Source organism: Oryctolagus cuniculus, chromosome 12 (genome assembly GCF_051225735.1).
Source record: "Oryctolagus cuniculus isolate XC-2025 breed Fujian yellow rabbit chromosome 12, ASM5122573v1, whole genome shotgun sequence".
NCBI classification, from domain to species: domain Eukaryota; kingdom Metazoa; phylum Chordata; class Mammalia; order Lagomorpha; family Leporidae; genus Oryctolagus; species Oryctolagus cuniculus.
Window position 1 is genome coordinate 109,903,322 of NC_142878.1, and position 20,579 is coordinate 109,923,900.

Consider the following 20,579-nt stretch of genomic DNA (forward strand, 5'->3'; position numbering starts at 1 on the left):
CAGGCTCCAGGGGCCCACTCACAGTTCACTGCTGTTCACACCACAGCCCTGACGAGCAGGTGGAAGGGGCGGGGGCGCCCAGGGAGTTGGGGAGGGGCCAGGGGCAGCAGAGGCCGGGCCCGGGCTGGGGAGCCCGGATCTCAGAGTGAAGAGGAGGGAACATTTCTAGGTTGAGGTCGCAGGAGTCGGGGGCTGGAGGTGAGAAGCAGCTTGCTGAAACCAGAAGCCAGGACCGAGAGTCACGAGGCTGGGAATGGGGACGGCGGGAGTCAGGTGAGGAGACTCACCGAGAAGACAAGTCTGCCTGTGGTTCTTCCCAGGTGCACCTGCCGGGGAGGCACGGGCTGGCGTTTGCGGAAGGCGCGTTACTGCCTCCATCAGCAGCTGGGCGGGGAGAGGCTGCCGAGAGGCAGGAGCCTGGCCACAATGACGTGGCTGTCTCGGGGACACTCAGTCGGTCCACGTGGGCACCCACCTCTGTCACTGCTCCCCCGAGACAGGTGTCACCAAGGAGACGGGGGCCAGGAGGGTCAGCACCTGCCTGTGGTCAAGGGGTGCCCGGCAGGGCTCGGGGCGGCCTCGTGCCCCCCTGGGCAGCTCCAGTGCGGTGGCTCTGCAGCGCCTGGGCCTGGCTGGGCCCTGGGTGGGCTGTGTTGCTGCTGTCACCGCCAACGGCTCTGTCGGCTGTGGGAGTGCAGGCCCCGGCTCCTGGAACTGTTGTCTCAACTCCCATTGTGCTTCCACATTTAGTCACAGTCCTGGCACAGCCCCAGTCATAACCCTCTCTCCCAGCTCCTGTCCCGGCCCTGTCACAGCCCGATAGTCCCTGCCACAGCCTACGTCAAGCCTGTCACTCCCCCATCACAGCCCCTGTCAAGCAGATACAGACCTTGTCTCAGCCACTGATACAGCCTATCACAGCCTCTGTCACTTCTGTCAGTCTCTGAAACTTCCCATCACAGCCCGTCAGCCCCCACCACTGTCCCATCACAGCCCGTCAGCCCCCACCACTCTCCCCATCACAGCCTCTGTCACAGCCTCAACACTGTCCCATCACAGCCTCTATCACAGCCCCACCACTGTCCCATCACAGCCCGTCAGCCCCCACCACTGTCCCCATCACAGCTTCTGTCACAGCCCCCACTGCTGTCCCCATCACAGCCTCTGTCACAGCCCCCACTGCTGTCCCCATCACAGCCTCTGTCACAGCCCCACCACTGTCCCATCACAGCTTCTGTCACAGCCCCACCACTGTCCCCATCACAGGGCCACCACTGTCCCCACCACTGTCCCATCACAGCCTCTGTCACAGCGCCACCACTGACCCATCACAGCCTCTGTCACAGCCCCACCACTGTCCCCATCACAGCCTGTCACAGCCCCACCACTGTCCCATCACAGCCTCTGTCACAGCGCCACCACTGACCCCATCACAGCCTCTGTCACAGCCCCACCACTGTCCCCATCACAGCCTGTCACAGCCCCACCAATGTCCCATCACAGCCTCTGTCACAGCCCCACCACTGACCCCATCACAGCCTCTGTCACAGCCCCACCACTGTCCCATCACAGCCTCTGTCACGGCCCCACCACTGACCCCATCACAGCCTCTGTCACAGCCTCACCACTGTCCCATCACAGCCTCTGTCACGGCCCCACCACTGTCCCATCACAGCCTCTGTCACAGCCCCACCACTGACCCATCACAGCCTCTGTCACAGCCCCACCACTGTCCCCATCACAGCCTGTCACAGCCCCACCAATGTCCCATCACAGCCTCTGTCACAGCCCCACCACTGACCCCATCACAGCCTGTCACAGCCCCACCACTGTCCCATCACAGCCTCTGTCACAGCCCCACCACTGACCCATCACAGCCTCTGTCACAGCCCCACCACTGTCCCCATCACAGCCTGTCACAGCCCCACCAATGTCCCATCACAGCCTCTGTCACAGCCCCACCACTGACCCCATCACAGCCTGTCACAGCCCCACCACTGTCCCCATCACAGCCTCTGTCACAGCCCCACCACTGTCCCATCACAGCCTCTGTCACGGCCCCACCACTGACCCCATCACAGCCTCTGTCACAGCCCCACCACTGTCCCATCACAGCCTCTGTCACGGCCCCACCACTGTCCCATCACAGACTCTGTCACAGCCCCACCACTGTCCCATCACAGCCTCTGTCACAGCCCCACCACTGTCCCCATCACAGCCTCTGTCACAGCCCCACCACTGTCCCATCACAGCCTCTGTCACAGCCCCACCACTGTCCCATCACAGCCTCTGTCACAGCCCCACCACTGACCCCATCACAGCCTCTGTCACAGCCCCACCACTAACCCATCACAGATTCTGTCACAGCCCCACCACTGTCCCATCACAGCCTCTATCACAGCCCCACCACTGTCCCATCACAGCCTCTGTCACAGCCCCCACCACTGTCCCATCACAGCCTCTGTCACAGCCCCACCACTGACCCCATCACAGCCTCTATCACTGCCCCCACTGCTGTCCCCATCACAGCCTCTGTCACAGCCCCACCACTGTCCCATCACAGCCTCTGTCACAGCCCCACCACTGTCCCATCACAGCCTCTGTCACAGCCTCACCACTGTCCCATCACAGCCTCTGTCACAGCCCCACCACTGTCCCATCACAGCCTCTGTCACAGCCCCACCACTGTCCCATCACAGCCTCTGTCACAGCCCCACCACTGTCCCATCACAGCCTCTGTCACAGCCCCACCACTGTCCCATCACAGCCTCTGTCACAGCCCCACCACTGTCCCATCACAGCCTGTCACAGCCCCACCACTGTCCCATCACAGCCTCTGTCACAGCCCCACCACTGTCCCATCACAGCCTCTGTCACAGCCCCACCACTCTCCCCATCACAGCCTCTGTCACAGCCCCACCACTGTCCCCATCACAGCCTCTGTCACAGCCCCCACCACTGTCCCCATCACAGCCTCTGTCACAGCCCCACCACTGTCCCCATCACATCCTGTCACAGCCCCACCACTGTCCCCATCACAGCCTCTGTCACAGCCCCACCACTGTCCCATCACAGCCTCTGTCACAGCCCCACCACTGTCCCATCACATCCTGTCACACCCCACCACTGTCCCCATCACAGCCTCTGTCACAGCCCCACCACTGTCCCATCACATCCTGTCACAGCCCCACCACTGTCCCATCACATCCTGTCACAGCCCCACCACTGTCCCATCACAGCCTCTGTCACAGCCCCACCACTGACCCCATCACAGCCTCTGTCACAGCCCCCACCACTGTCCCTATCACAGCCTCTGTCACAGCCCCACCACTGTCCCATCACAGCCTCTGTCACAGCCACACCACTGTCCCATCACATCCTGTCACAGCCCCACCACTGTCCCATCACATCCTGTCACACCCCACCACTGTCCCCATCACAGCCTCTGTCACAGCCCCACCACTGTCCCATCACATCCTGTCACAGCCCCACCACTGTCCCATCACAGCCTCTGTCACAGCCCCACCACTGTCCCATCACAGCCTCTGTCACAGCCCCACCACTGTCCCCATCACAGCCTCTGTCACAGCCCCACCACTGTCCCATCACAGCCTCTGTCACAGCCCCACCACTGTCCCATCACAGCCTCTGTCACAGCCTCACCACTGTCCCCATCACAGACTCTGTCACAGCCCCACCACTGTCCCATCACAGCCTCTGTCACAGCCCCACCACTGTCCCCATCACAGCCTCTGTCACAGCCCCACCACTGTCCCATCACATCCTGTCACAGCCCCACCACTGTCCCATCACAGCCTCTGTCACAGCCCCACCACTGTCCCATCACAGCCTCTGTCACAGCCCCACCACTGTCCCCATCACAGCCTCTGTCACAGCCCCACCACTGTCCCCATCACATCCTGTCACAGCCCCACCACTGTCCCCATCACAGCCTCTGTCACAGCCCCACCACTGTCCCATCACAGCCTCTGTCACAGCCCCACCACTGTCCCATCACAGCCTCTGTCACAGCCTCACCACTGTCCCCATCACAGACTCTGTCACAGCCCCACCACTGTCCCATCACAGCCTCTGTCACAGCCCCACCACTGTCCCCATCACAGCCTCTGTCACAGCCCCACCACTGTCCCATCACAGCCTCTGTCACAGCCCCACCACTGTCCCATCACAGCCTCTGTCACAGCCTCACCACTGTCCCCATCACAGACTCTGTCACAGCCCCACCACTGTCCCATCACAGCCTCTGTCACAGCCTCAACACTGTCCCATCACAGCCTCTATCACAGCCCCACCACTCTCCCCATCACAGCCTCTGTCACAGCCCCACCACTGTCCCATCACAGCCTCTGTCACAGCCCCACCACTGTCCCATCACAGCCTCTGTCACAGCCCCACCACTGTCCCCATCACAGCCTCTGTCACAGCCCCACCACTGTCCCATCACAGCCTCTGTCACAGCCCCACCACTGTCCCATCACAGCCTCTGTCACAGCCCCACCACTGTCCCATCACAGCCTCTGTCACAGCCTCACCACTGTCCCATCACAGCCTCTGTCACGGCCCCATCACTGTCCCCATCACAGCCTCTGTCACAGCCCCACCACTAACCCATCACAGATTCTGTCACAGCCCCACCACTGTCCCATCACAGCCTCTGTCACAGCCCCACCACTGTCCCATCACAGCCTCTGTCACAGCCCCACCACTGTCCCATCACAGCCTCTGTCACAGCCCCACCACTGTCCCCATCACAGCCTCTGTCACAGCCTCACCACTGTCCCATCACAGCCTCTGTCACAGCCCCACCAATGTCCCATCACAGCCTGTCACAGCCCCACCACTGTCCCATCACAGCCTCTGTCACAGCCCCCACCACTGTCCCCATCACAGCCTCTGTCACAGCCTCACCACTGTCCCATCACAGCCTCTGTCACAGCCCCACCACTGTCCCATCACAGCCTCTGTCACAGCCCCACCACTGTCCCATCACAGCCTCTGTCACAGCCCCACCACTGTCCCATCACAGCCTCTGTCACAGCCCCACCACTGACCCATCACAGCCTCTGTCACAGCCCCACCACTGTCCCATCACAGCCTCTGTCACGGCCCCACCACTGTCCTATCACAGCCTCTGTCACAGCCCCACCACTGTCCCCATCACAACCTCTGTCACAGCCCCACCACTGTCCCCATCACAGCCTCTGTCACAGCCCCACCACTGTCCCATCACAACCTCTGTCACAGCCCCACCACTGTCCCCATCACAGCCTCTGTCACAGCCCCACCACTGTCCCATCACAGCCTCTGTCACGGCCCCATCACTGTCCCATCACAGCCTCTGTCACAGCCCCACCACTGTCCCATCACAGCCTCTGTCACAGCCTCACCACTGTCCCATCACAGCCTCTGTCACAGCCCCACCACTGTCCCATCACAGCCTCTGTCACAGCCCCACCACTGTCCCATCACAGCCTCTGTCACAGCCCCACCACTGTCCCCATCACAGCCTCTGTCACAGCCCCACCACTGTCCCATCACAGCCTCTGTCACGGCCCCATCACTGTCCCATCACAGCCTCTGTCACAGCCCCACCACTGTCCCATCACAGCCTCTGTCACAGCCTCACCACTGTCCCATCACAGCCTCTGTCACAGCCCCACCACTGTCCCATCACAGCCTCTGTCACAGCCCCACCACTGTCCCATCACAGCCTCTGTCACAGCCCCACCACTGTCCCATCACAGCCTCTGTCACAGCCCCACCACTGTCCCATCACAGCCTCTGTCACAGCCCCACCACTGTCCCCATCACAGCCTCTGTCACAGCCCCACCACTGTCCCATCACAGCCTCTGTCACAGCCCCACCAATGTCCCATCACAGCCTCTGTCACAGCCCCACCACTGTCCCATCACAGCCTGTCACACAGCCCCATCCCAGTGTCTGTCACAAGTCTCTGTCACTTCTCCTGACACAGCCCCATTCCATCTTCTGTCACAGTCAAGTTCACAACCTGTCCCAGACTCTGTCCCAGCCCCTCCCAGTCCCATCCTGTGCCATCACAGCGTCTGTCACCACCCGAGTCACAGCCCTCTCCTGGCACTGCCTGTGCCCTGGTCCTGTGGGGTTCTGGCCGTGAGGTGGCCTGTGGAGTTCTGACCGTGCCCTGGCCCTGTGGGGTGCTGCCGTGGGGTGGCCTGTGGGGTTCTGACCGTGCCCTGGCCCTGTGGGGTGCTGGCCATGGGGTGGCCTGTGTGGTGCTGGCTGCGGGTAGCTGGTGCCCAGGCCCTCCGGTGGGATCACAGGTTATCCTGCTGGGCAGGCTGGGCGGGGCCAGGAGGGCTGTATCCCTGCCTGTGGCTCGGTGCCACGTGAGTCTGTGGGGTGGGCCTGTGTTGGATCCCTTTCTGCTCACTCACCATGGCTGAGCACAGGCCGCCTTGTGTGGCTCTGTGGCACCCCCGCTGCCTGCAGGCCAGCCTACCCGTGTCCCTGCTCACTGACCACTGGGGCTGGGGCTCCCAGCCGCTCCCCCGTCCCTGGGCCTCAGCTCCCTTCCCCCGCCTGGTCCCACCTCTCTGCCTCCCCTTCCCCAGATCACACCCCCTTCTTCCAAGACCAGTGATGCATGGGGCAGACCGGACCTCGCCCTTTGTTGGCGAGAAGTGGCCATGTGTGCACCTCACCTGCGCACACCGAGTCACAGCCCTCTCCTGGCACTGCCTGTGCCCTGGTCCTGTGGGGTGCTGGCCGTGGGGTGGCCTGTGGCGTTCCTGGGGGACTCCCGTCGGTCTCATTTGGGAGGTGGCTGGAGACAAGGGCGGGCACTGGCAGGCAGTGCTCAAGGCCGCGTGATGATGGTCAGGGTCAAGACGCTGGAGGCAGGAGAGGATGAGGAAACACCGAGAGGCTGTGGGAGATGGTGGGGGGGCTGGGGTCAGCACGGGGCTACGGGCCAAGCCCACTCCCTGGGGTCCCCAGAAAAGCCCCCTCTTCCCCAGCCGTCCCCACCCTGCCCCTTTGGCTAAGCACCTTCCCTTCCCCCAGTGCTCGCTCGCTCGCTCTCTCTCTCTCCCTGACGCCTCCAGTCCAGGACCCAGGGGCCCTGACAGATCATGAATCCCAGACTTGGGACAGAGGGAGCCTCCGGCACTTAGCTCTTGGCAGCGTGGCTCAGCTGGCACCTCGGGGGGCCTCCCCTCCCGGAGCCTCCGCGCTGCAGCCTGGCTCTGAGTCCAGGTGGCCCAGACGTCTTGGAGCCCCGGCAGGACACGCGGATGCAGTGCAGGCCGGCCGAGCTGTCAGCACGTCCTGGGCGGCCTTGGCCGCGGAGGGGGTGGCAGGAGCTTCCCCCCCGGGGAGCAGCCGGTGCCAGGGTGGGGGAGAGGCGAGAGGCCAAGGGCAGTGGAGCTGGGCTGGGTGTGGAGATGACAAGGCTTAGGGCTGCGCTGGGTCCTGGGCGCTCCCAGGGAGGGGGCTGCCCAGCGGGAAGCAAGGACCGTGCGATGGCCTACGCTCCGAGACCCCGAAGAAACCAAGCGGATCCAACAAGCAAGCAGCCGGCGAGCCCAGTGGGCGCCGAGCCTGCAGGGGCGTCCTTGTGCACGAACAGCCTCAATGCAGGTAGCGGGGCTGCGGGCGTGGGGGCTGGGAGCAGCACTGCAGTGCTTCCACGGTGACAGCGGGCCCAGGGCCAGCTCAGGGCAAGAGCTTCCCGGCCTCCTGAGTTGGACACCTGCCCCCAGCCCTACCCCTGTGAGCACCCCCGAGAGAGCGCAGCAGGCCCCGCCCTGCCAGGCCGCTCCATTCCCTGCTGCCCCTGTAATAAACACACACACAGTAACCACTGCCTGGAAACCCCGGCTCACTTTGCTCTGCCTCCTCCTCCAGGAAGTCCACTTTGACCATGCTGCAGAAAACCAGTGCTCTCCGCCCCTGAATCACCGGCCCTGGTTACAGACCTGCAGGCAGAGCAGATGTGACCCAAGCCAGGGCACCCCTCTGTCCTCTCAGCCTCTGGCCATGATGTCTGGCTGGGCACAGGTTGCGTCTGTACCCCAGCCGGCCCGCTCCCTGTCCGGAACCAGGGTCCTTTCTCCCGGTGTGCACTCCCGGTGGGAGGTCTCTGTGCTGCTGGCCGGCCCCACAGAGCAGAGCCGCTGAGCGCAGAGTGTAGGTGGTCCTCACACTAGAAGACACCAGGCAGTGGCAGCTCTGCCTGTCCCCCCTCCCCACCTCAGCCTCCCGTCTTCTCAGGGGTTGGAGCACAGGCCAGGGCTTGGGCCTGAGTCCTTGGGCAGTTGCCCGGAGGCCGTGGCATGGGGGCTAGAGTGGGTCCCACGGAAGAGAAAAGATTCGCCTGCTGCAGCCCCAGGCCGGGGTGCGGGATGGAGAAGCCACAGGAAGTGACTGTGTAGCGTTAGGCATTGCTTTCCTGCCACCAGCAATATTTACATGTTTTTTATCTTAGAATTTATTTACCTGAAGGGCAGAGAGAGAGAGAGAGAATCAGAGAATCTTCCACCCTGCTGGTTCAGTCCCCAAATGCCCACAACAGCCAGGGCTGGGCCAGACCAAAGCCAGGCATCAGAAACTCCTCTGTGCCCTGAGAATACGGGAGTCACACTGGGTACTGAAGGTCAGGCTATCTTCCCTCCTGCGGCCATCTCATCGCACAGGGCTCGCTGGGAACTGTCCAAAACAAGGCGGGGCGACAGGTGCACTGGCTTTCTCATCCAGTCTCGGAGATAACTTGTGGGATAGGTTCATGAAACCCATTGCATGTGTGAGGCAGACTGAGGCACCCGCGGCAGGGCATGGCGGAAGAGGACTTCAGCTGGCGGCTTTTGTTTTCCAGAGCCACGCGCCACGCGCCACACTCCACTGTTTACGGCCGGGGTTCCCAGACTTTTGGAATGCACAGACCAATAACATTTTTAAATGATTTTTGGGAACAAACAGAGAACCCTATGCCAACTTTTTATTTAGCTGAGGACCAAAAAAAAAAAAAAAAAGAAAAATAAAAAAAAACACTGTCTCCCAGCACCGTGATTTCACAAAAGGGCATTTTAACACAGAAACTGTGGCAAAGATATAATCTTAGAATAAAGACAACAGCTGGCAACCCTGCCCCAGAACATCCCACATGGTGCTTCTGCACCCCACCCCACCCCCGCCTCTTAACCTTGGCACTGCAGGCTCCAGGAGCCACTGCCTGTCCCCACCCCCACCCAGCAAAGCCCTCAACCCACTGGCAACCTCACTGCTGGAATTTCCCATCCCCCCCTGCCCAGCCAGGTCCCCACCAAATAAGGCCTGGAATATACAATCGGCACGGCCCTGCCCCCAGCGTGTCTTCTGCATCGCGCCCGATGGCGATGGCCGGCCTCCCTCCCGGCCCTGCCTGCCAGCCCCCTCCTCCCTCCCGCCCAGCTCTCTTCCGGGAGCACCCAGGCCCTCGGGGACCCCCTAGCTGGACAGCAGGTCTTGTCTCTGTCCCAGTCCTGACGAGGCAGGGCCTGCTGCTTCCCTGGGGTCCCCAGGTCGTGGCCTCCCCTGAATCACAGCCAACCCCACACCTTCTAGAGGGTGCCTGAGAGGCGAGGGTAGGACACTGGGGGAGCGATGGGGCGGGTGCAGGCTGCAGGGCACCCATTCCTGTCTGCTCTCCCCTTCCTGCTCCAGCAGCGCCAGGCTCGGGACCGCCTCTCCCTCCTGCACCTGTGCATGCCCGGCCCACCCCGTCTGAGCCAGCGCCACTGTGTTCTTGCTGTGGAACACTGGCAAGCCACTTAACCTCTCTGTGCTTGCAAAGGTTGGGCCCTGTGAAACAGCCGAAATTTGACCACACGGGGCTCACGAAAATGATTTTATGTGCATTAAAACAGATGAGGTATAAAACTACGTCAGATACGTGTCTGTCAACACATCTGACCCCCTCTTCCAGGAAGCCCTCCCTAACTGCCCCCAAACTCAGCGTGGTCTCCCTTCCCCCCCTCTCCCATCTGGGGCACAGTTTAGCGAACACTTATTTCTTGTCTTGCGTTTTTCTGTTATTCTGGAGTCTTGCCTCCCTGCGGTGGGGAACACACCAAGGGCTCCTGCTGTGCCGCCCTGGTCTGCTTGCTGCTCTGTCTATACAGCAGTCATTTTTTTTACCCAAAGCTGGTCCTAGTGGCCGTGAATGGGTGGTGCAGACCAATCGGAGAGCAGGTAAAGTGCCCGCAGGGGGATGAAGAGGCCCTGACTCCAGCAGCTGTGACAGCCGCAACCCAAGACACAGACCCCCAGCCCTGCCCTCTTTCTGTGACAGGTGCCATTTGCCCCGGCTCCCTGGCAGACTCAACGGTCACTGATTTGCTCTCTGTCCAAGACTCCGCGGGTGCTGAATCCTGCCTGGAGCCCGGCCCCTCCTCCCAGGGGCCACGGACTGCCCAGGCTGCTGAGCGCCTGCAGGCCACGGGGACCTGACCAGGACCCGGGGTCCGAAAAGGCTTCCTGGAGGACGGATGGTCCCCCCCCACCATGGGGCCCTAGGAAGCCTGTGTAGACTGACTTCCTGAAGCTGGCTAAGACACGCTGGACACACTGGCCCCCAGCAAGAAGTGAGCTAATCGGAGGATCCCCCCACCCCACCCTGGCTCCTGGGCTGAGAGCACCCTGTCTCAAGGACACCCAAGGACACGCAGGGGTGAGGCCTCCAGCATCTGTGCCGAGCAGTGTCAGCTCAGAGCTGCTCCAAGTAGAAGTGCCAGCTACAGGCCCCGTGCTCACCCTGTCGCTCCTTCCCCGGGGGGTGGGGGGTGAGGAGGCCCTGTGGCCCAGTGGGCAGTGCAGGAAGAAAAATATCCGGAAAGGCTGCCCACCCCCAGACCCCTCCAGGATCCCTCACCGGGGGTGGAGGAGTGGTCCCAGGTGGGCTAAGAATGAGCAAAAAGAACTCATTTGGAGGAAAACTTGCTTTTCCTCAGTGGTGGCCGAGCCCTTCCAATGCTCACCCCAGCCCCCATTCCCGACCTAACCTGGGTGTCGGGCTGAGCCGCAGCCCGAGCTCTCCTGGGCCCCCCGCCCCGCCCACCCCCGCACCGCACACACAGCTGCATCCTCCGGGTCTGGGGGCCTTGCAGCTGCTGGGGTAGGAGGGTCTGGGTGGAGCAGGGACGCCCCCAGCGTCGATGCACACGGGAGCTGCCCCCGTGCACCGGAACCCAGGGACCGGTGCAGAGCCCGCCCGCCCCGCCTCTGCCCCTGCGCCAGCAGGACCCCCTCAGGACCCCGGAGAGGAGTGCGCGGGATCGCGCGTTCGGATCCCGAGCCGGTGGCTGCCGCAGGCGCATTTCCTCGAAGTCTTACCTCGAAGGGCCGGGTCCCCTCCCGAGCGCCCTGCGCTGGCCTCGCGAGTCCCCCACGCCCTCCTGGCAGGGTCACCAGGCGGCTTCGCCGGGGAATGACCCGCGCGGGGTCGCCCCCGGCCTGCGCCCCGGCGCGGCAAGATCCCGGGGACACCTCTCCAGCGCGCTCCGGGGAAGGCCGGCTCCGCGCGCGCCCCGAGGAGGGTCGGAGCCACAGCCCCTCGCCGACCCGCGTGGAGCCAGCGGCTGGGAAACCCCGCCCCCCATCTCGGGGTGGGGAATTCGCCGCCGAAGCCCGAGCCCAGCGCGGATCCGCGGAGTGCCACCCGAGGGCGCGGGAACGAGGCTGTCTCCTGCCCGCCCCGCGCCCCCGCCGGGCCGCCCCGCCCCCGGCCCGGCCCGGCCCCGGCGCGCGCGCCGCTGCCCCTTTAAGAAGCCCAGGTGGGCAGGCGGGCTGCGGGCGCCGCTCCTATGGCAACCCGCGCGCTGCGGCGCGGCTGAACCTGCCCGGGCGCCCGAGCCCGAGCGCGGCCGGAGGGCGCTCCGGGGAGGCGGCCGCTGATGTAAGCCCGGCCGGCGGGAGCTCCGCTCCGCAGCCGCACAGCGCCGGGTGCGCCCGGCCCGCAGGAGGCCCAGCGAGCCGGCTCGAGGCGAGGCGGGGGGTCCCGGCGGCTCCTCCCCGGGCACGGCCGCGGACCGAGCGGCCTGCGCCCTCCCGCGGGACGCACCCCCGGGAGACGCGCGGGCCGTGCGCCCTGCGCTCCGGAGCGGCCGCCGCGGCGCCGCCGCTGCCCGCGCCCATTGTTCCCCGCGGGGGCGGGGCACCGGAGCCGGCCGCGCGCCGCGCCCCTGGACGCGGGAGGGAGCGAGGCGGCGAGGGAGGGGCCCGCGGGGTCCCCGTGCCCGGCCCGGCCCGCGGGGAGGCGCAGCGCGGCTAGCCCCGGGGCGCCGAGGGCGGCCGGGACCTTCCCCGCGGCGCGCGGCCTCGCAGCATGGGCGCGTGAGGCGGCGGGCGAGCCGGCGGCGAAGGACGCGTGGCCCCGCGGGCGGAGCTGGAGCGGGTCGGCCGTGCGGCCCCGGCGCCATGGACAAGCTGCCGCCGTCCATGCGCAAGCGGCTGTACAGCCTCCCGCAGCAGGTGGGGGCCAAGGCGTGGATCATGGACGAGGAGGAGGACGCCGAAGAAGAGGGCGCCGGGGGCCGCCAGGACCCCCGCCGCAGGAGCATCCGGCTGCGGCCGCTGCCCTCGCCCTCGCCCTCGCCCTCCGCGGCGGCGGCGGCGGCGGGCGGCGCGGAGTCCCGGGGCGCGGCCCTCGGAGGGGCGGCGGACGGCGAGGGGCCGGCCCGGGGCGCGGCCAAGTCCAGCACGAACGGCGACTGCAGGCGCTTCCGCGGGAGCCTGGCCTCGCTGGGCAGCCGTGGCGGCGGCGGCGGCGGCGGCAGCACGGGCGGCGGCAGCCACGGGCACCTGCATGACTCCGCCGAAGAGCGGCGGCTCATCGCCGAGGGCGACGCGTCCCCCGGCGAGGACAGGACGCCCCCGGGCCTGGCGGCCGAGCCGGAGCGCCCGGGAGCCCCGGCGCCGCCCGCAGCCTCGCCGCCGCAGGTGCCCTCGTCCTGCGGCGAGCAGCGCCCGGCCGACGCGGCTGTCAAAGTGGAGGGAGGCGCGGCCGCGGGCGACCAGATCCTGCCGGAGGCCGAGGCGCGCCTGGGCCAGGCGGGCTTCATGCAGCGCCAGTTCGGGGCCATGCTCCAGCCCGGGGTCAACAAATTCTCGCTGCGGATGTTCGGCAGCCAGAAAGCCGTGGAGCGCGAGCAGGAGAGGGTGAAGTCGGCCGGCTTCTGGATCATCCACCCCTACAGCGACTTCAGGTAAGGCAGGGCGCGCGCCTCTGCCGGCCCTGCGTCTGCAGCCCGAGTTAACTTTGCTTCCGCCGCCGCCGCCGCCGCCGGGAGCTCCGGGGGAGGGATCGGGCTGGGGAGGGCTGGGGAAGAGGGGCGCGACCTCCTCCCTGCGGGGCGCGGGGAACTTTCTTCGGTGTGCGGGCTCCGGGCGCGCTTGTCCTGCTGGGCCGCAGTGGCGACGGGCTGGAAAGGTGCCGTTAAGCCACACGTTCTGCCTCCCGCCTCAGGCTGCAGAGGCAGGGCGGGCGGGCGGCGGCGTGGGAAAGAGAGCGCCCTGCGCGCTGACCGCAGGCGTCCCTGGTATGCTGCGGGGCACCTGGGAGCTGCGGGGCCTGCTTTTTTATCTGCGGGGAGCCGGAGGTCACTGGGGCGCCGGCCGGCCTGCCGGGAAGACTGCCTTCACCCACCATCACCTTGAGCCCAGCCCCTATGGCCAGCAGCTGCACCAGGAGGAGCAGGCGGCCTGGGCAGCTGGCCTACGCCTGGCAGGGAGGGCAGTGACCTTGCTCACTCAGAGTGGTCAGTGAGGGTCCCTGATGCCCTGACCGCCGGCCGGCTGTCCTGCAACCCTGATGTCCTGACCGCCGGCCGGCTGTCCTGCAACCCTGGTGTCCTGACCGCCGGCCAGCTGTCCTGCAGCCCATCGTCGGTGGCGGGTCGGTCTGGTTCCCACACAAGAGGTGTGACTGCCAGTTGGGGAGAGACCCTACCCTTTGCACATTATAGATGCCACTGCTCTGCGGATGGCGCTGGGGCCTGTGGGTGCCTGTGTTTAAAAATGGGCTGTTTCTGGAGGTGGGGTCAGGGATGCCTAACCCTACTCAAAGGTCCTGGGGGGCCTCCCAGGGTTCCTGTGGTCTTTCCTGGCACACAAGAGTGGGGTGGGGGCCTGGGAGCCCCTCCCTGCTTTGAGCCGGGTTTCCGTCTGGTCTCTTTCCGCCCTGCCCCCAGCTCCCTGCCTGCCTGCCTGCCCACCCCGCTTGCCTGCCTGTGTCAGTGAGCGTCTCGCCAGCTCAGCGCACCTCCTTTGCCAACTCCAGGGAAGCCGGTTTGTAAAGAGAGCAAAGCCGGTTTTTCCATCCAATGAGAGAGATTTCTCGGGGCTGGGAGTGACCAGTCAGGCAGCACTCCAGGGCTGAAAATAGGTGGCCAGCAGAATCCCTCTCGATTCTTTTGAGGGACTGCTCTTTCTTAGCCTGATATCCAGGGTTCCCGTTCTCCCAGGGTGCGGCGGCCCCGGCCCATCGAAGGGTGCAGCAAATGTGGCGACCCTCCCTCTGGCCAGGACTGGGACCTGAGGCCCAGGCTTGAGCAAGGGAGGAGCGGACAGGAGCCGCCCCGCCCCCACTGCTGAAGTCCTCCTGGTGGTGACAGAGAGGCTCTGCGGTGTCCACTGCCCGAGACTGTGCGAGGGGCTTGGCTCCCTTGCTGGCCTTGTCTCAGGAAAGCCATGATCAGGCTTGTCGGCGTCAAGCCCACTGCCTGGGGTACCAGTACACCCCCTCCCCCGCCAGGTGCCAGCTCAGGTGTGCCCAGCCTCTTGTCAGTGGAAGAGCGCCGTCGGAGGGCCTTCCGGTGCTGGGCCCTGCCCTCCTGGCCTCCCTGCCCGGGTGGTGAGGAGCTAGGGTGAGCTCATCAGATGGGCGCCTTCTCTGTGCGGCTCGCTCCTCTGCCCGGCCATGCTGTGTCTGCCTGCAGTCCCAGGACGTGGGCCACAGGGTGGATGAGGGCGGCGGGAAGAGGGCCTGAGCGACCTTTGAATTTGGGTTGGTGCAGCAAGCAACAGAGGCCGGCGGCTGGAAGCACATGTATTGCCAAGCCTGATGGCTGTCCAGGGCCAGGTGGGTGAGGTGCAAGGAGGCAAACCCAGGAAGGACCGCCTGTGCGCATGCGCGTGCGCGTGCGCGTGGTGGGGCGGTGGTCCTGGCTCTCCTGCCTTTAGACCGAAACAGCTCAGCTCGTCTTCCAGAGATCAGCGAGGCAAGAGCATGGCTCCATGGTCTGAGCACAGGAACCCCACACTCTGTTCCTCCTAACCCACGCCACCTCTGCACCAGCCCTGCACCCCAGGGCCAGCCCAGAGTTGCAAGTCCTGGCCTTGGGCTTTGCGTGGAGCAGAGCCCCCCACCCCATCCCAGCCCCTATCCCCGCCCACTTCTGGCTGCACAAAGTGGCTGCAGCGTTGCTGGGGCCTGTTGAGCATTTATTCATCATTTTGATGGGCGGGAAGCATCGATCCAGCAGAATTGGTTTAATAAAGAATCGCCAGCAGCCCGTGATCGATGGGGTTTGTGGTTTGGAGTTTAGGACTGCTGACTTCCGGCGTCTCCTGTGCGCCAAGGGGTGGGGGTGGGGGTGGAGGGTGGGGCCGTACTCCTGGGCCATATGGGATAGTAGGCTTTGCTCTGCTGCTCCTGCCAGGGCCCGCCCCACACACCAAACCCCGGTGACCCCGGTGGCTCTTCCGGCCTCTAACTGCTGCCTGGCCTTTTGAAGCTCATATTTAGGGTTTGTCAAAGGAAGAGGCCAGGACATGGCAGGCGGGCTCTCGGGTCCTGGCTGAGCGCTTGCGTCCCCAGTAGCCGGGTCCTGGGAGCCGGGCTTGGTGGTGGGAACCTGGAAGAAGTCCAACACGGCATCAGGTCCTCCCATGTGCCCGAGAGGAGAGCCAGGGAGGTGGCGGTGTAGCGGGTTGTGCTCTCAGACGCTGGGCCTGTGTGCCCAGGTAAGACACCTGGAGCCGTCGGGGTGGGCTCAGGGACAGGCAGGGAAGTTTGCGTGTGGGGTGTCACTGCCCCAAGGTGAGCTAGGCAGAGGTGGGTCTTCTCATCCCCCTACCCTGCCCCCTGAAGGCCGTGGGGAGGCAGAGGAAGGAAGGGTCTTAGGGTGTGCTCTCCTTGGGCAGAGGCAGCTGGGCGCCGTCTTTGAACTTCAGTTCTCCGACCTGGAAAGTGGGGATCCTGTTGCCTGTGTCCGGGTCAGACACACATTGGACGGCTGTGGTCGCCCCCGTGGAGGGAGCTGCCAGACGGCCGTACCTCCCCCACCCTCAAACGCCCTTCCCCTGGTCCCTGGTCTCTGTCTTTGGCTCAGGCCAGAGTTTCTGACCCATGTGGGATCAGAGGCCCACTGAGAACCCGCTGGGGGCTGTGGAATCTCCAGCTAGAAGGATTCGCGTGCATCTGGGTACGCACGCGTGAGGTGGCACTCAGTTTCCGGTGTCTGGGCGTCCACTCTGGTTGAGTTGGGGCTCCGGGTTGTGAACCCTGCTCTAGCCATCCCAGAAGAGAGAGCGGGCCTGGCAGGAGGCACGAAGCGATGGGGCGGAGGCCTCCGCAGTCGGGTCGACTCAGAGTTGGGTACGTGAGGAAGGACAGGTGCCTCCTCCCTCTCCGTTTCCCATGGGGACTGTGCAGGTAGGAGGCGAGGAGGAGGAGGATGGTGGCAGCCAGCTCTGGGCCTGGGGTCCTGGGACCCTGTCCTGTGTGGGCCCTCCTGGCCGGTGCTGGCAGTGTGGAAAGCTTAGAGCTGCAGCCATGGGGCCTGGGGGAGGGGAAGGGCGCCTGGTGTAGCTAGGATTCGAAGCTCTAGTGGGGGAGACAGCCCCCCACCAGGCTGGGCTGGTGAGCTCAAGGCCCAGGTGCTCCCAGGTACCAGGCCACAGAGCCCCCACGAGGCAGTGGGCCAGGATCCTCTAGCTACCTGCTGCAAGGCCCCAGCTCCCTGGTCTGGTGGCCTTGTGGTGAGACCGGGGTCTGCCTCGGCCCCTGCCCGGCCCTGCCCCCTCGGGTCGCTTAGTGCTGTGAGCCGTGGGGTTTGGGGGCCGTCAGGTTGCCTGTCGCTGTTGGGCACTTCCGTTGGGGTTGGTCCGCCCACCTGTCTGTCTGTCCTCCGCTGTGTTTTAAGGCCTGGCATACCTGGCACTTACGGGGCCTCACTGGCCACCGTCCGTGCCGGCTCCCTCTCCGGCCACCTTGTGGCATTGGAATAGGGCTCGGGGTGACGGTGCAGCTTCTTGCACTGCCTGCCATGCCGTCGGGTCCACCCAGAGGTCCCGTGAGAGTACGGTTCTGGTTCCGTGGGTCTGGAGGGGGGTCTGAGCCTGCGTTTTACTCAGCGCCCAAATGTGACTGACGCTCCCGGTGGCCAGAGCCGGAGCAGGCTGCTGGGGGTACAGCAGTTCCAGGTTGTGTGCTGGGCCTGTGCTCCCCGACTTCCCAGAGAACGGGGTCCCAGCTCAGCACAGCAGGTGAATTCTGTGACGTGGGTTAAGCCAAGCCATGGAATTCTGCTTGCAGACTTGGGGATGTTGGAATCCAGGCACCACCCCCCCAAGTCTGCGCAGCTGCCAGGATCCTGCTGGCCCTAGACGCTGGCTACTGGGGTGAGGTCAGCAGATGGAGGCCCCTCGTCCATCCCTGCTGTCCGACCCGGAGCAGACTGGCTGGGGGAGAAGTGACAGCGTGTGAAGTGACTGCTGTGCTGTTCCAGAAGGCAGCAGATGTCAAGGAGAGAGTCCACAGGAGAGAGATGGGGGGAGGGCGTGAGGTGGCTCTGACTGTGGCCAGCTGGGAGGAGGACAAAGCAGCTGCCTTCGCAGGGACACCCCCAGTGTGGACGCAGGCGCCCCAGCCTGTGCCCAGGGTGGACTCAGGCGCCCCAGCCTGTGCCCAGTGTGGACGCAGGCGCCCCAGCCTGTGCCCAGGGTGGACGCAGGCACCCCAGCCTGTGCCCAGTGTGGACGCAGGCGCCCCAGCCTGTTCCAGCAGCCTCCCCTGTTTCTGGGCCTGTCTCTCCCTGTCCCAGGTCCCCCTGGAGCAGAAGGTCCTGCCCCAGTCCCGCCGAGGGCTTTTCACAGACGCCGGCTCCAGCGCGCACTGGCCCGGCTGGCGGGTGCTCACAGAGCTGCTGCTGCCAGTGCTAATTAATAGAAGGGCTACGGAGGCCGGCCAGGGCCCTGCCTGGGCCCAAGGGGACGCTGAGGAATCCGCGCTTGCCAGCCAGAGCGGGCCACGGGGGCAGGGCCCTGTCGGGATCTGCAGGGATGTTCTCCGCCAGCCAGGCTGCTGCACTGAGAAAGGCCGCCAGGGCGCTGGAGCCACTCCGAGACGCTCTCCGGCGTCAGCACCTGCCCAGAGCTGGGGCGGGAGGTGGCACGGAGAAGGGGTGAGCTCCCTGTCGTGGAGGGCGCTCCGGAAGAGACGCGGCAGGACTCGGAGCAGAGGTGGCCGGCGGTGTGGCGCGGAGCCGGTGCAGCTCCGGATGTCGCCTACCTGGCCACGGTGTGCTGTAGCAATCCGACCACTGTGTTACAGTGCGCAGGTGGGACGTGACCATGGGGCTGCGGGGTTCTCTGGTCGGGCAGGAGACCCTGGCAGCGCTGGCTCCGCGTTCCACGTGGCCCTTACCCATAGTCTCCGGGTGTCCCTAGGGTCACTCTCTGGCTCCCAGTCACATTCTTCTTGCCGTTCAGCTGCCTGACCCCTGTGGGCCTCTGAGCTCATAGCCCCCTGGCTCAGAACAGCAGGGGCTGATGCCCGTGGGTCACAGGTCAGTGGGGACCACTGAGGAGCCGTCCACCAGGGCTGGGCTGGGCTGGAGTGCAGTGTATCTCAGCCTGAGAAACTGTGTCCTTATGATAACAGGTAGTGTTACCCTCCCCCACCTATGGGGGAGCCCCACCCCCGCCTCATGCAGCCATGAATTCACAGGGCTGGGGTTCAACCTGAGTCTCTGGGATTGGACTCACGCGTGTCCCCTCCGTGTCTCTCTCCCTTCCTTTCATTTTTGATTGATTTTTGGTAGCTTCAAAAAACATAGCTACACAAGGTTCAAGAGGATGGGGAGGGGGCTCAGGCCATCCTGGGCTCTTTGTTGTCCTGATGGGAGCAGAGGGCGGCCACGGCCAGCCCAAGGTCACGGCGCATGTCAAAGATGAAACCAGAGCCGTGTGGGTTGCATCATGTCTGCAGCGGTCTCACCTCTGAAGCCCACCCCCCGCTCCCAGTCCCCAGCCCCCAGCCCGAGGGTGTCCAGGGAGGCCTTTCCGGAATGGTCTTGTCCCTTGGAGCTTCCTGCTACCTGCACCTGCACCTGCCTTTCTGGGGTGCTGGGCGTTTCCAGCGTCCCATGAGAGGTGGGTCCTCCTGAAGATGCAGGGTTGGGGCTGAGCCCTACCGTCCTAACCCCGTCTCCAGGGGCAGCCGGCTGGGCCCCCTGCCCGGCCGCTCCCTCCCGGCCGGGCCTCACTGCTGTGGAGACCTTTGGGTTATTGAAGCCACATCCAGTGCCTGTTCCGGAAGGGAGGGGGCTGGGACTCAGAGGGGCACGGGACAAGTGGCCGGTGGTGGCCTGTTCTGTGCACCAGAGAGAGGCGTGGTCACGTGCTTTGTTACATCCTGCCAGAAAGTGAAGAAGCGCAGCGGGTCTGTGCCTGGGGCTCAGTGGACGACTTGGGTAAGGCCTTAGCCTAGGGCCAGGGTCAGGGCTCAGCTTAGGATGAGGATCAGGGCTCAGTATGAGTCTAGGGCCAGGGTTCGGTGTGGGGGCAGGGTGAGGACTCCAGTTTATGACAAGGATCAGGGCTCAGTCTGTGGCTAGGGTTGGGGCTAAGTATGTGACTGGAGTCAGGTCTTAGTTTAGGGCCAGGGTCAGGGCTCAGCTTATGATGAGGATCAAGGCTCAGTATGTGTCTAGGGCCAGGGCTCAATGTGGGGGCAGGGTGAGGACTCCAGTTTATGACAAGGATCAGGGCTCAGTCTGTGGCTAGGGTTGGGGCTGAGTATGTGACTGAAGTCAGGTCTTAGCTTAGGGCCAGGGTCAGGGCTCAGAATGTGTCTAGGGCCAGGGCTGGCTTAGCTTATGACAAGGCGCAGGGCTCAGTCTAGGGTTAGGGCTCAATGTGGGGCCAGGGTGAGGACTGAGTTCATGACAAGGATCAGGGCTCAGTCTGTGGCTGAGATAAGGGCTTGGTCTGGGATCGGGAACTGGAGTCCTCGAGCCCACCTCTGAGCTGATCTCGGCCTCCCTGGGGCAGCGGTGCTGGGGCAGGTGGGCATGCTGCCCTCTCTGCCCCGGTGCCCCCCGTGGAGAGCTCGTCCCGCTTGCCCTGGGCATCTGAGCGGCTCCTCTGGTCCTCTCTACGAGGTGAGGCACAAATGGCAAACAGTGGATCTGCCTCTGCCCATGCCGTGGCCAGCAAATCCACTGCGTGGCCATCCCGCACCCTGGTCTGTTCTCATTATTTTGGGGTGCCTGCAGGATGGGGCTCAGAGCACGCAGGCGGTCCAGGCTCTGTAGGGGGA

The 20,579-nt window shown here is 64.7% G+C and overlaps 1 protein-coding gene across 1 annotated transcript in view; it reads left to right on the top strand.

Moving 5' to 3' along the window:
• Window positions 1–12,333: 12,333 nt before the first annotated feature.
• Window positions 12,334–20,579, top strand: part of HCN4 (hyperpolarization activated cyclic nucleotide gated potassium channel 4) — a 36,636-nt gene continuing 28,390 nt past the window's right edge. The window contains 1 exon segment of the mRNA NM_001082707.1: window positions 12,334–13,242. Within this exon segment, the coding sequence (NP_001076176.1) occupies window positions 12,455–13,242 (788 nt within the window). The 5' untranslated portion in view covers window positions 12,334–12,454.